This window comes from Helobdella robusta, assembly GCF_000326865.2.
Source record: "Helobdella robusta unplaced genomic scaffold HELROscaffold_66, whole genome shotgun sequence".
In the NCBI taxonomy this organism is placed as follows: Eukaryota; Metazoa; Annelida; class Clitellata; order Rhynchobdellida; family Glossiphoniidae; genus Helobdella; species Helobdella robusta.
In genome coordinates this window covers 405,515-419,566 of record NW_008705371.1, presented here as the reverse complement: position 1 = coordinate 419,566, position 14,052 = coordinate 405,515, and the positions used below count along the sequence as shown (strand labels likewise).

Sequence of the window (14,052 nt, the reverse complement as noted above, 5' to 3'; positions counted from 1 at the left end):
AATTGCAAAAGCGATTGAAAAAATGAAATTGGGAACAGTAACTATTACAGGTAATAGCAAAGTATCTGTCATTAATAGAAATCAATTTCTGCAAAGTATTATCAACAGCATAAATCGCAGATTAATTGTAAACTCGGTATCACCTGAAACAAATATTGTAAATGAATTTCGAATTTTAGAAAAAAACGAATGGCCAAGTGACATTCCGCTTGGATATGGAGAAAAAGAAATTCATTAACTTTGCAAAAGGTTTAATTTGTCGTCTAAAAAATGTTATAGTGAATACAGAGATTATTTAGATGATGGAGGAAGAAATCCACCTGCAGACCACTTAAATCAGTTAATGTTGTATGGCAAACTAATACCTTGTAGCTCTTCTGAATGCGAAAGAGGTTTTAGTAATATGAACCTCATATTAAATGACAGGAGAAATCGCTTACTTATTGAAAATGTTTCAAATTTATTATTTATTAAAATGCACGGACCACCACTAAATATTTTTAATCCTGAAAATTACGTTATAACATGGCTTCGAACACACCGCTCTGCTGATGATAACCAGACAAGAAAATCTTCATCAGAAAACATTTCAATTAACTCTCTTTGGAAATTGTTGTAAAATTAAAATATATGAATTAAATAAAGATTAAAAATAGTATGTCGAAATAAAACCGTTTTTTTTATCCTTCTTTACTTCTTATATTTTATTATCTTTTAGCCGTTCCGACGCCGTTCCGGTACTTTTTTTTTTAGGACTACACCACTGCACATACATACACTACAAGTCTACGCAAACATATATTCATAAATTTCCACACATTCAAGCACATACTCATACACTGACATACACACACGTACCCACACACATACGCATACAGACTAGAAAGCAAATATTGAACAAGATGAAGTTAAATGTCCCACAAGACCACGGATACTTCATCCAGGGAGAGATTCTTTCAAAAACAACCACAGACCACTGTGGATGATTTATATTTTAACAAAAAATAATTTTGAATATAAAATGTTAGAACTATTAATACTGATAGCAATGATAGAAGCACCTGTAACATGTCTACAAGCAACAATAATAATATAGTAAACTGAGTGATTTGACTACCTACTTCATCAGCCATAACTGTAGAAACATTGCCTGTCAGACTATTCCATAATTCATTCATTCATTTGTTTGTTCGTTCATTCGCTCAACATTATCTAATTCTAAGTAGAAGGCTAGTTGTAGTTGTGATGCTGAAATGAAAATTACAACAAATATATATGTCTGTGAAGCGAAATACATTTCCGACAATTTGGGACAAATCAAAAGGAAGCTTTATTTGATAATTCTTAAAAACGGAAAATAAAAGAAAGAGGAAACAAAACTGGGACGAGACGAACCACTGAACCAGATCAGCCCCAATGATATCGTACAAGTGGTACATGAAGCCGAGGCAGGCCGATCTCAGGAATGGTCTCTTCTCCAGCTCCTGTTGAATGGAATCACGCTCGCCACAATAACGAAAGTTGCAACAATTGAAAAATCATTTTTCCAGCAATTTTATTGTTAATTAATTTAAACAAAAACAAAGAAAAAAAATAAATGAACTAAGCAAACCAAAAAAGTTAACCAAAATTACAATTAACAAGATAAACCGAAATAAACACAACAAATGGAACAAGACAACAACAGACGTTGAGTAGTATTTCCTTGTGCCTGGTCTTCCTCACCATGGACAGGATGTACTTGCGTCCTTTCGAGAGGGTCTTAAGAAACAAACCTGCGGGAAAATAAATATACTCATTACAATCATTCGTCATCTTCATTACTCACCACCACCACCACCATCATCATAGTAGTCATACAGTTATTTATAACCATTAATCATTGTCATCAATGTTATTATCATTTTAACGTCATGTTATCAACGCAAGCTTCATGAATTTTTTATTATTAAACATCGCAGAGCACATCTGAACCTTTCAGATAAACAATTGTTTTATTCGCATTAAAAAATGTTTAAAAGGGAAGCCAACAAAACTGCGAGAAAATCTAATATATATATATATATATATATATATATATATATATATATAATAATACATAATAAAATAATATTAGTCGAAATTTCGGTTACAAAGTCAAAGTGATATTAATGTTGGCGGCGAGATATCGCAATGGGTTTGATCTTGAAGGAGATCCCTGCCCTAACATCACTATAAAAAAGTGTAATGCGTTGATTCGTGCACGGTGTGTGTGTGTGTTTGTTTGACATCTCTGAGCAAAATAATACGAGGGAATATTAATAATAATAACAACATTCAAAATAATAGTAACCGGCTTTAGGGAAGGTGATCCACCAATCACCAACATCTCTTATTGCTAACAGGGACAGACTGACAAGCTTCCTGTATTGATCGATCCGTGTACACCAATATATATATATATATCAAAGCAAATCACTTTTATTCAATCAAACAAAACAAAAAGCATGAATGATTCGGAGACCAAAAAAAGAAAATTAATTCTTGTGGGCTCGGCCACCGTGCAGCTCAAAATAGCTTCTCAATGATAAAATAAAATTGTCAATAGGAGAAAATGTATCAATGTTAATGAAATATGTACACACTTATATACATATATATACATATACATTATTATCCTTGAAAAACAGAACTTTTCGTAATTAAAAAATTTTTCAGTTTATTTTTAAAAAGATGCAAAGTGTTACAATCTTTAATTTCTTGTGGAATCGTCTCCCATATTCCTGGGCCGGTGTGTTTCAAACTCATGCAGAGTACTTTAATTCTGGCTGGTGGAGCATAGAAAAGTGGCGTGTGGCGTGTAGTTCTTGTTTGAATGGAAGTTCCAAAAGTGAAAAAGTTTCTAAAAAATGCCGGCAATTGCTGACGTAGAAATCTAAAAATGAATGTTGCAACGTGGTAGATGAACAAGTTTTTGATGTTGAGTATTTTCATCTCGAGATAATATTCACTTGTGTGACAATGAGGATGAAGATTTTTAAATATTCTGATGAATCGGTTTTGGCATTTTGTTAACTGTTTCAGATGAATGTCAGGACTGTTTCCCCAAATTACGTTGCAGTAGATGAGGTGAGGAAAGATTAACGAATAATGCAGGTCAATTAGAGTAGGTTTATTTAATTTATTTTTAATTTTGCTTATAACTCCTAGGGTTTTGCATATTCTTTTAGACATAGTATCTATGTGAATATCCCAAGAAAGATTGTCCTTGATTGTTACTCCAAGGAATTTTGTGCTGGTTGAGCGAGGAATAGAAATATTGTTCATTTTTATGTCTAGGTTAGGTATAATATTTGTTAAAATTTTCGGACCAAAAATAATGTAATTACATTTAGAATAATTTACTATTAATTTATTTTTGATAAACCAGGTTGGTATATTTTGAAGACTGTTATTGATGTATTCTACTTCTTTCAATGGGTCTTTAGTTGGGAAGAAGATGTTAGTGTCATCTGCATATACAGTGGCGTAACGAGGGGGGCAGAGGGGGACAGTTGTCCCCGGGCGCAGGGCTGGGGGGGCACAATATCAGTGACCAAAATATCAGTGACCAAAAAGGTTTTTTTATTATTATTTTGCTTTACCTAGTAATTTCTGTGTCTGTCCTTTAGAACAGGTCAGTCACAGTGCAGTTAAAAGCTTGTATAGATTATGCTCTATAGTCTATAGTATAGTATCTTTGTGGTATAGCTGCATTGGGTTAGTCAGTATAGCTGCCTACAAATACCTGCTATTACCAGTGATGGGCATAGTTTAATTAAATAGTTGCAAACTAATAGTTTAACTACTTTTTTTTAGTTTCCTTCCTAGTTTAACTAAAAAAAAATAGTTTAGTTAAAATAAAACGATAGTTTAACTAAAATATTTTAGTTGCTAACTAAATTGTTTAAAATATTTTAGATAAATATCTTTTATCCATGTCTTGACTTATGGTTTTTGAATATTAATTTTAATTTGTAAAAAGTTAAGCTTTCCATATTTTTAAAGCAAAGTATTTGAATTATCTAATGGATTCAGCAAGTGGATGAAGCCAGAGAAACTAGCGGCTCACGAGAACAATCCTTTCCACCGGAAATCATTTAATGCATGGAAAGAAGCAGTGCGCAGATTGATTCAAGGGAAAACAATCGATGCATCTCTTGAAGCTGAAATTTAGTCAGAGGTTGCACGATGGCGAGATGTTTTGAAGCGAATACTAAATTGTATAAAATTCTTGGCCACTCAAAACTTGGCATTGCGTGGACACATTGAGAAACTTGATGCCACAGGAGACAAAAATGTAGGAAACTTTTTGTCTGTTCTTCAACTTCTAGCTCAGTATGACCCAATTTTGCAGTCACACTTTGACCATGCTAGAAAGAATCCAGGATCTGTTACATAAATTCAGAATGAGTTCATCAGCATTCTTGCTTCGAATATGAGAAATCAATTGCTGATTAACATCAGAAAAAATAAATACTACGGGATTTTGTTTAATTCAACTCCTGACTTGGCACACAGGGAGCAAATGTCTGAAGTTATCAGGTATGTTGACAAATTTTGATGAGAGGGAGGTTGTAATAAAAGAGTCATTTCTTGGCTACATCGAAATTCATGGAAAAGATGCAGCCTCGATTGAAGAAAAGAATTTGCACAAAAAATAACAAGGCATTGTTTGTGAATTGTGACAATCACAGCTTAAACTTGTCAGGGGTGCATGCTGCAAGTCAAGATCCAATTGTAGTTACTTTTTTTGGCACCATTAAAAAATTTATCTATTCTTTTCAAGATCAACCCATCGATGGGAAAAACTTAAAGAAGCAGTGACCATCACAGTCAAACGTGAATCAGAAACACGATGGAGTGCTAGAGCAGAATGTGTTAAAGCAATTCATGATGGACTTGATAACATAGTCAGTCTACTGGAAAAAATGTCTGAAGATACAACTGAAACACAAGAAACTAGAGGCGATGCTGTAATTCTGCTACAAAGTATTCTTAGTTTCAACTTCTTAGTTTTCCTTCCTTTCTGGCATGACATACTCAAAAAAATCGACCGTGTTCAGAAAAGACTTCAAGATCCAACAATGAATTTCCATGAAGCGTCTTTGGATATTGAATCTCTGCACATGGATATTACAAGAATTCGTGAAGACATATGCAATGATTCAGTGCTAAAAGCAAAGGAAAAATGTGAGCTATGGGGTGTGGCTGTAGAAAGTAGAATCAGGCGACGGAGAAGGATGCCTGGAGAACTTGCCCGAAATGCAGGACTTTCGGCAGAAGAAGAAATTGTTCGTATCATGAAGAGTATTTTAGATCGACTCGAACAGGAGGTGACAACAAGGTTTACTCGTCTCAAAGATCTGAACTTCAAATTCGGATTCTTACTTGATGTAGACAAACTTTTGAATGACAAAGATCTTAACAGTCTCCGTCAGCATTGTATTGACTTTGGAAATTTTCATGACTCGGATGTGGAAGGAATTGAGTTATTAAATGAAATATGTGACTGCAGAATGCTCCTTGAGACCCGCCAGGATACTGCACCAAAGACTCCTACAGAACTCTTGTCATTCATTATTAGTTACGGAGAAGATGTTTTTCCAAATTTGCGTGTTGCTCTACAAATCCTTCTTACTATAGCTGTCTCGATTGCCAGCTGTGAGCGATCCTTCAGTAAATTAAAAATAATTCTTTCCTATCTTCGAGCATCCATGGGACAAGATAGACTCAGCGAGCAGGCCCTAATGAGTGTGGAGACGGAAGTTCTTGAACAGATTGATTTTGATGATATAATTAACCAGTTTGCTGCAGTAAAAGCAAGAAAAATAAATTTTCTTTAAAATTCTGCTCATTTCCTAACCACAATTTCTAGACAATACTTAGCTGTTGTTTTGTTTTTAAATTTAATAATTTTTATTTCACACTTCTGACTCAGCGGACAATAAAAATACAGAATTATAAAAACTACTTGAAAGAATCTAATTATATACATCAATCATAATCATTTTTTTTTTAATCATAATAATCTTTTTTGCCAAATAAATGATTAAATGATAATCATTAATATTTTGTATTACAATATAATAGTTAAGAACTGAGAAAGAATAATACAATTATGGTGTAAGGTGCAATATGCATATAGAAACATGAATACACTGAAATGCATTGTATATAGGCGTCACGGAGTGTAGCCTACTTCAAATACTGAGTACGGCAGTTATATTTTATATAGTTTGACAGATTTTATGTATGGGGCGCAAATTTTTTGTTTTGTCCCCGGGCGCAGAAGACCCTAGCTACGCCACTGTGCATATAGAAAGTGATTTGCATCAGTTGCATGTTGAAAATCGTTCATGAAGATTATGAATAGAAGAGGACCTAAAATTGATCCTTGTGGCACGCCTGATCTTACGTTAAGTTTTGGCCCTAATGAGTGTGGAGAGGGAAGTTCTTGAACAGATTGATTTTGATGATATAATTAACCAGTTTGCTGCAGTAAAAGCAAGAAAAATAAATTTTCTTTAAAATTCTGCTCATTTCCTAACCACAATTTCTAGACAATACTTAGCTGTTGTTTTGTTTTTAAATTTAATAATTTTTATTTCACACTTCTGACTCAGCGGACAATAAAAATACAGAATTATAAAAACTACTTGAAAGAATCTAATTATATACATCAATCATAATCATTTTTTTTTAATCATAATAATCTTTTTTGCCAAATAAATGATTAAATGATAATCATTAATATTTTGTATTACAATATAATAGTTAAGAACTGAGAAAGAATAATACAATTATGGTGTAAGGTGCAATATGCCTATAGAAACATGAATACACTGAAATGCATTGTATATAGGCGTCACGGAGTGTAGCCTACATCAAATACTGAGTACGACAGTTATATTTTATATAGTTTGACAGATTTTATGTAGGGGGCGCAAATTTTTTGTTTTGTCCCCGGGCGCAGAAGACCCTAGCTACGCCACTGTGCATATAGAAAGTGATTTGCATCAGTTGCATGTTGAAAATCGTTCATGAAGATTATGAATAGAAGAGGACCTAAAATTGATCCTTGTGGCACGCCTGATCTTACGTTAAGTTTTGTTGAGGAGTGACTTTTTATTGCCACATACTGGTCTCTGTTCTCTAAATAACTTTTGAACCATGCACTTACTTTTCCTCTTATTCCATGTGAATTTAATTTTTTAATCAGTATATCGTGGTTGATGACGTCAAAGACCTTTGAGAGGTCTATGAATACACCTACAGTTAGTATCTTTACGTTAAGATTATTCATAACATTTTGTGCTAATTGCAGCACAGCTTGCTCAGTTGAATGCTGTGCTCTGTAGCCATATTGATTATCATTTAATAATTTATTTATGGACAGAAATGAGGTGACTCTGACAAAAATTATTTTTTCTAGTACTTTGGAAAGTGGAGAAAGTAGATATATTGGTCGATAATTACTTGTCTCTAATTTGCTCCCCTTTTTGTGAATTGGAACTACTCTGGATGTTTTGAAGCATTGTGGAAATATTCCTTGGACGATGGAAAGATTGTAAATATGAGTGATTGGGATGACAATTTCTGGGATGATTTTTTTAAGTAGATTGTTACTTAAAGTATTATCTGACGTGCTTTTTTTGTTGCTTAAGTTTTGAACAATGTACATTACTTCTTCTTCATTGGTGGAGTTCATATACATTGATTTACAGATTGCACTATTTATTTTTAATTTATCTTCAGTAACTATTTGATTTTCTAACAGCTTCTCTGAGACATTGATGAAGTATTCATTGAAAAGAATACTTATTTCCTCTGGGTCTTCGATGATTTTGTCGTCAACTTTTAGCTTATTAATTTCAAGATTGTTTTGTTTTCTATTCATTATACCGTTTATTATTTCCCATTTTTGTTTGGAGCAACTCTTTGCCTCTTCAAATTTTTGTTGAAAATAATTTTGTTCTGCCTTTCTCTTTACTGATGTAAAGTAATTTCTAAACTTTTTATATTTTTCAACATTAGCGGAGTTTGGTGCAGCGACTGCTAATTTATACAGTCGATTCTGTTTTTTTGATAATTTTATTATTTCATCAGATACCCATGCTTTTTTATATTTTTGTTTCTGCCACTGCAGAGGTGCGTATGTGTCAAGAGTTTTATTGAGTATATTGTAAAAATTCAGGCATGCTGTATCTATATTATTCTCGTTTTTAACTGAATGCCAATTTTGAAGTGAGAGGGTTTTTTTAATAAAGAAAATGGATGTTTTATTAATTTTTCTACATAAAATTTGGTCATCATTGATAGCAGTTTTAAAATTTTCTACTATTGCATAAACTGGAAAATGGTCAGAAAAGTCTGAGACTATGACTGCACTTTCGCAATGTTGATACAGGTTCGTAAATATGTTGTCGATTAATGAGTTGGCGTTACAAGTTACTCTTGTTGGTAAATTAATTAAAGGCGAAAAACAAAATGAAAATCTTGAAAGTCTTTAGAATCATTTGAATCATTGTCCAATAAATTAACATTAAAGTCGCCCACTATAACAGTTTTGTCAGCGGGTTTGATGGCGTGTAAAATCAAATTGATTTTATTTAAAAAAGGCTCAAATTTATAATTGGGTGGGCGGTATATCGCGATAACTTTTAGCACACCCCTAGATGAAGCATGCCCCGATTCAATGTCCACACAGAGAACGTTGACATTTTCATCATCAAATGCACTGTTATCATTTACAACATATTTGATGTCATGCTTTATGAACACACCAACACCTCCGCCTCGTTTGCTTTTTCTATTTTTATATACAAAATTGTAATTATTTAACTTAATTAAATCAACTGTTTCATTCTTCAACCACGTTTCTGATATTACTATAATTTTGAAAAAGTCGTCGAATTGTTTTAAGAAGATTTCTAGATTTAATAATTTATGAAACAAACTTCGAGCATTCAGATGAATAATTGGTAGGTGATTGTTTTTCATTTTATTCTTCAATTTTATTATGTTAGATAATTCTTTTACAGTGTAATATTTTGATTCTTCGAGATTCTCTTCTATGAAGTTTTTATTCATTGCTATTTTTAGTTGAAACAACATTTGCCGACAGGTCATTGACAACATTTGCCGACAGATCATTGAAACACCATTCGCTGGCCAGTTTTCTGCATTCATGAACTCAGCTGAGTCTGTTTCATAAATACAAACTCTGAATGCAGCGCTTGTCTGTTGAACATCGATTTTGTCAGAGTTCGTGTTTAGTATGTTGATCGATGTTGTAGCTTGCTTTGAGCGGCGATTAAAAATTGAGTTTTTGATTGCTGAGCAACCAAGCACCTCAATTTTCAATCCATTTATGTGTTCGCTTAACTCTTTTGCAGTGCATTGCTGGTCCAATCGACCAACGTAAAAAACTTTTCTTTTTGGCGAAGGTTTCATCGCTTTCAAATTTGTTTGTTTATCAGTTTGGGTGCCTATAACTGTTTTCATATTTGCTATGTTAGTGTTGTGTGTTTTTTTCTTTGTTTTCAACATGTTGATGTTCGCCCCGTGTTGAACATTCGCCACGTGTTGAACATTCGCCACGTGTTGAACATTTGAGCTCTTTTTAATTTTACGTTTTACAATCTCTGACCAGTCAGATTGCTTGCTCGATTCGGTCTTGCAATCGGATTGCTGCTTTCTTTCTACTTTTGGGCTATTGTTAATAGCCGCATTATTTACTATTTCTCGGAAGATGTTTCTTTCTTCAATAAAAAGTTCTTCTAATTTTCTTAACTTTTCGTCAAGAATTGACTCAAATTTAGCTTTTTTTGAGCTTGGAATTTTAAAAAGGTTATATATATATATATCAATCAATCTTCGTTTTCCGTCCAGAGACCCGGTTTCCCGAGGTAGGACGTTGTTTTCTTTGCCATCAACTTTTTGCGCCAAATTAGACAATCAGTTGTATCCATTTCATTTAAATTTAGAGCTTTTATGTCTTGCTCGATTGTTTGCGACCAGGACTTCTTTGGACGGCCTTTGGGACGTGTGCCAGGTACTTCAACATCTGCAAGAAAAGTTTTGGCACTGTTTCCACTTCGTTTGACATGACCAAACCACCGCAGACGGTGTTGCCGGCATTCGTCCTTTGTATCATCTAAACCAGAACGACGCAGGATTTCGGTAGATTTGATGTGGTCCTTCAGACTAATTCGTTGCATCCATCGGAGCATTTTCATGTCGGTTCGTTGAAGTTGTTGTTCCAGTTTGGTTGTCATTGGCCATGTTTCTGCACCATATAACAACACCGGACGTATCACAGATTTATAAAGTCATGATCGTAGTGGTAGTGGGATGTATATATATATATATATATATATATATATATATATATACATATATATATATATATATATATATATATATGTATGTATATTTGTGTTCAGACTGTCGTATATACAATTATTAAGAAATATCATAGATGTTACGTTGAGACGTCTATGGCATGTGAATACGTTCATGCATGTGTGCGTGTGCACACGTGTGTGCATGTGTGTGCGTGACTGTATGCTGTGCGTGAACGTGCAAAAGCGAGCGTGCACTAAAAACGATAACATTAAAAACAGCATTAACAATAAGTTCACTCACAAATAATATGGAAACATCAACAACACCATCGCCCTCAACAGCACCACCACCAACAACTACATACAAGATCTCCTTCTCATTGAATCCACTCTGAATGAACCTTTCTTTCTTGACGCTCGTACCAGCTTCCCCCATCACTATCTTCTCAATAAATCGTTCTGCCAGTGTCATTTTTGATGGTGGTGGCGATCAACCCGTGTTTTTCTCAATATTAAATAATGCACATCACTTTAGCATTTCATCACCCCAATATATAACTACAGAATTTCATCGTAACTTCCATGATGATATCAATCAAGACGAAGAGATTACGATGATGAAGAGATCACGAATAGCAACAGAAAATGTATTGTTGTTGTCATTGAACAGAAAACTAAGCAACTGCCGTGTATATGTGTGTGTGATTTTGAGATGATTGAAATATTTTGAAAAAGACACATGAGTATTAAACTACTTTTTTTTAATTGAAACCTTAAACCTCTACTGATGTTGTTATAGACTTACAACAAATGAAAAAAATGGAACATACAAACTCAATGATAAACTTATATGATAACATAACATAACAAACATCACTTCAAACAATTAAAATAAACATGGAATCTATATATCAAGAAGATTTGAAAGATAAATGCACATGAAACTAGAGAACCAGGCACAGTCACCTCACCCACCAACAAGTTCAGAATTCTCAGTATCTTGGTAGCATCTTGTAACGTATGCAACATAATCATCCATGAACAGAATGTTGTATTCGTTTGATGTGCTCGTCAACTTCAAAACTCGAATCTTGAAGTCTGATCTCAATTTGTTCTTTGGAGGTAGAAAGGGTTATTTCAAAAATCAACCAATAATTAATCATCAATTGTAAATTGATTCGCGAAACAATTTCTGGTAGAGCTAAGGTCAAAAATGACAAAAATAATTAAAAGTTTCAAATAATTATTGATTGTTGTTTAAAGCAGGGCATCGAACCGGAACTGAACCGTAACCGAAAACCGTTAAAAAGCGAAATTTTGCTCGAAACAAAAACCGTAACCGAGCCGAAATATTGTTTGCTAGTTTAACCGAAACCGAAAACCGTAACGAAATAAATAACGGTTCGATGCTAAAAATTTAAAAAAAAATATTTTTGTTAAATTCAAAAAAAAAATATTTAGATAATATTTCGTCTTTTAAAATGTTAATATTTATTATCTTTGAAAATTTGTTTGTTTTTCCAACTGAGTAAGAATTGCCACATGAAGAGAAATCTAGTATAATCGAAGAAATTACAGATCAAGTGCGATCATTCTTAAAATTTTGAAGTACAAGCTACACAAGTGAGCCCGAAAGCATCTGTTTCTGGATTAAAATTTGTCCTCAGAGACTACAGAAGTGGTTTAAATGAAAACATTTTAGAAGATATATTATTAATCAGAGGAAATTTTCATCTTTTTTGAAATAATCATATATTTATATAAGTGACTTCAAAATATCTTTATAATGATTGTTTTAATTTGTTGAAAAAAAATATTAGAAACGTTTCCTGTTATACTGACAACATTTAAAAATCATTTTTGTTATTGATTTCTTATCATTCACAATATAAAATATAATTCAAATTGGCATTGTGTTGATAGTTGGATGTCCGTATGTCCGCTACATGCGTTTAAGGAGCTATGCTTGAAAAAATTAAGTTTCGGAGCGAAACCGAAAACCAAAAAACCGATATTATTTCAGAAACAAAAACCGGAACCGAACCGAAATTCGTTTTGCTGATTGAACCGAAACCGCAAACCATAACGAAAAAAAATACGGTTAGATGCCCTGGTTTAAAGAAGAATTGAATTCACCCACAATCTCCTTGTCGACGATGGTCCTGTTGCTGATCAAGCTGTAGAGCTGATGTTGGAAAAATATCATCGGAATATTTACGGCAAACTTTGTGGATGAGAAGATCTCCTTCATGTGCGACAATGCATCGTCCACATTTTCAAATCCTTCAGAATCATGAAGAGAGATTTTATCATTCAACTGTCAGTGGTGATAAATAATTTTTCCACCACTGTCATCATCATCATCACCCATCATAATCATTATCTGTACTCGTAATTGAAAAGTACAGCTGACATAATCTAAACAAATTTTTCAATGTAAGTTTAACAATGAAAGCAAGAAACCAGCTTATCTACATACTTGCCAGAGAGATTAAGTTCTCACTTTTCTGTTGTTTTGATGATTTATTTTGAATAGTGGTCGATGATCTCTTCATAATTATGCTATATACTACTTATTCCCAGCTTTTCTGCAGTTATTATATGAATTTTGAAAAATTTTCAAAGACTACTTGAATTACTGTTCATGGGAATAAATTTTATTGTACTTCACTTATTCGTTCATTTACTTTTTCATCCATCCATCTATGTCTACACTCATTACAGTTTAAAAATGGAAGCCATTTGACAAGTCTGTATGGATAAATAAATTAATCATTTCTCAAATCAATAGATAAAACCAAATTAATTACAATTCATAATATATTATGATAAAATCTACATTAAACTGAAAAATTTTAAATTACAACATATGAGTATACAATTATACATGATATGATTAACCTCCAAAAACAGCATATTAACATGCTAAAATAACTCTTCTAAAATTAATGATGTTTCTTATTATAATATAATAATTAAATTACTTTATATAAATAATAAAAATAATAACAACGCTGTTATTGCTTTGCGCTTTTTTTACTTATATTATTGAAAAAAATGAATGGCTAATTTTTTAATATTTAATTTGTTTACTGTACTACACTGTCACTGGCCAAATCGACGTTATTCATAATATTGAGTCAACAACTTCCCATGTTAGTGCAGCAGTGTATGGGTGGGTAACATACAACGCAAACCGTATAAAAATTATCAGGGGGCTAGAAGCGTGACCTATCGCCAGGACGCTGATGACCAACCCTACCTCAATGACCACTGTCGCCGAGATGAAGATCGTGGTGGAAGAGATAGGATTGGGAACACTGGGCAGCTCTATATGGGAATCAGCTACTGGTGAGGTGATCATTCAAAGAATCAAAATAAAAAAAAATCATTTTATTTTTGCTATAAAAGCAGGGAGAGACTGAACTTCAAAAGAACTTTTACGGTCCCCGGTAAATAATAAAAAATAAAACATAAAATAGAAATAGTGTATAAACGATGAAAATTTAGAAAATGAATAATGACATAAATTGATGAAATAATGAACATAAAGAAATAATGTAGTTTAAAAATCTGTTTAGATTTGTTAAACTATCGGAATACCAGAGGCATCGCAATCTCAAAGTTCATCCCTCCAAGGCTGATTGAACATTCAGAAAGTCACCTTGCAACATTGAAAAAACAA

At 33.1% G+C, this 14,052-nt stretch overlaps 1 protein-coding gene across 1 annotated transcript; it reads right to left on the bottom strand.

Annotated features, from left to right (window-relative positions):
- Positions 1–1,208: 1,208 nt before the first annotated feature.
- On the bottom strand, positions 1,209–12,654 carry HELRODRAFT_88781 (hypothetical protein; the record flags this gene model as incomplete). Its single annotated transcript, XM_009030190.1, has 6 exons — positions 1,209–1,484; positions 1,690–1,775; positions 2,333–2,403; positions 10,733–10,826; positions 11,343–11,481; positions 12,508–12,654. Coding segments are annotated over 6 exons (813 nt in total), but the record flags the coding sequence as incomplete, so codon positions are not given.
- Positions 12,655–14,052: the final 1,398 nt, after the last annotated feature.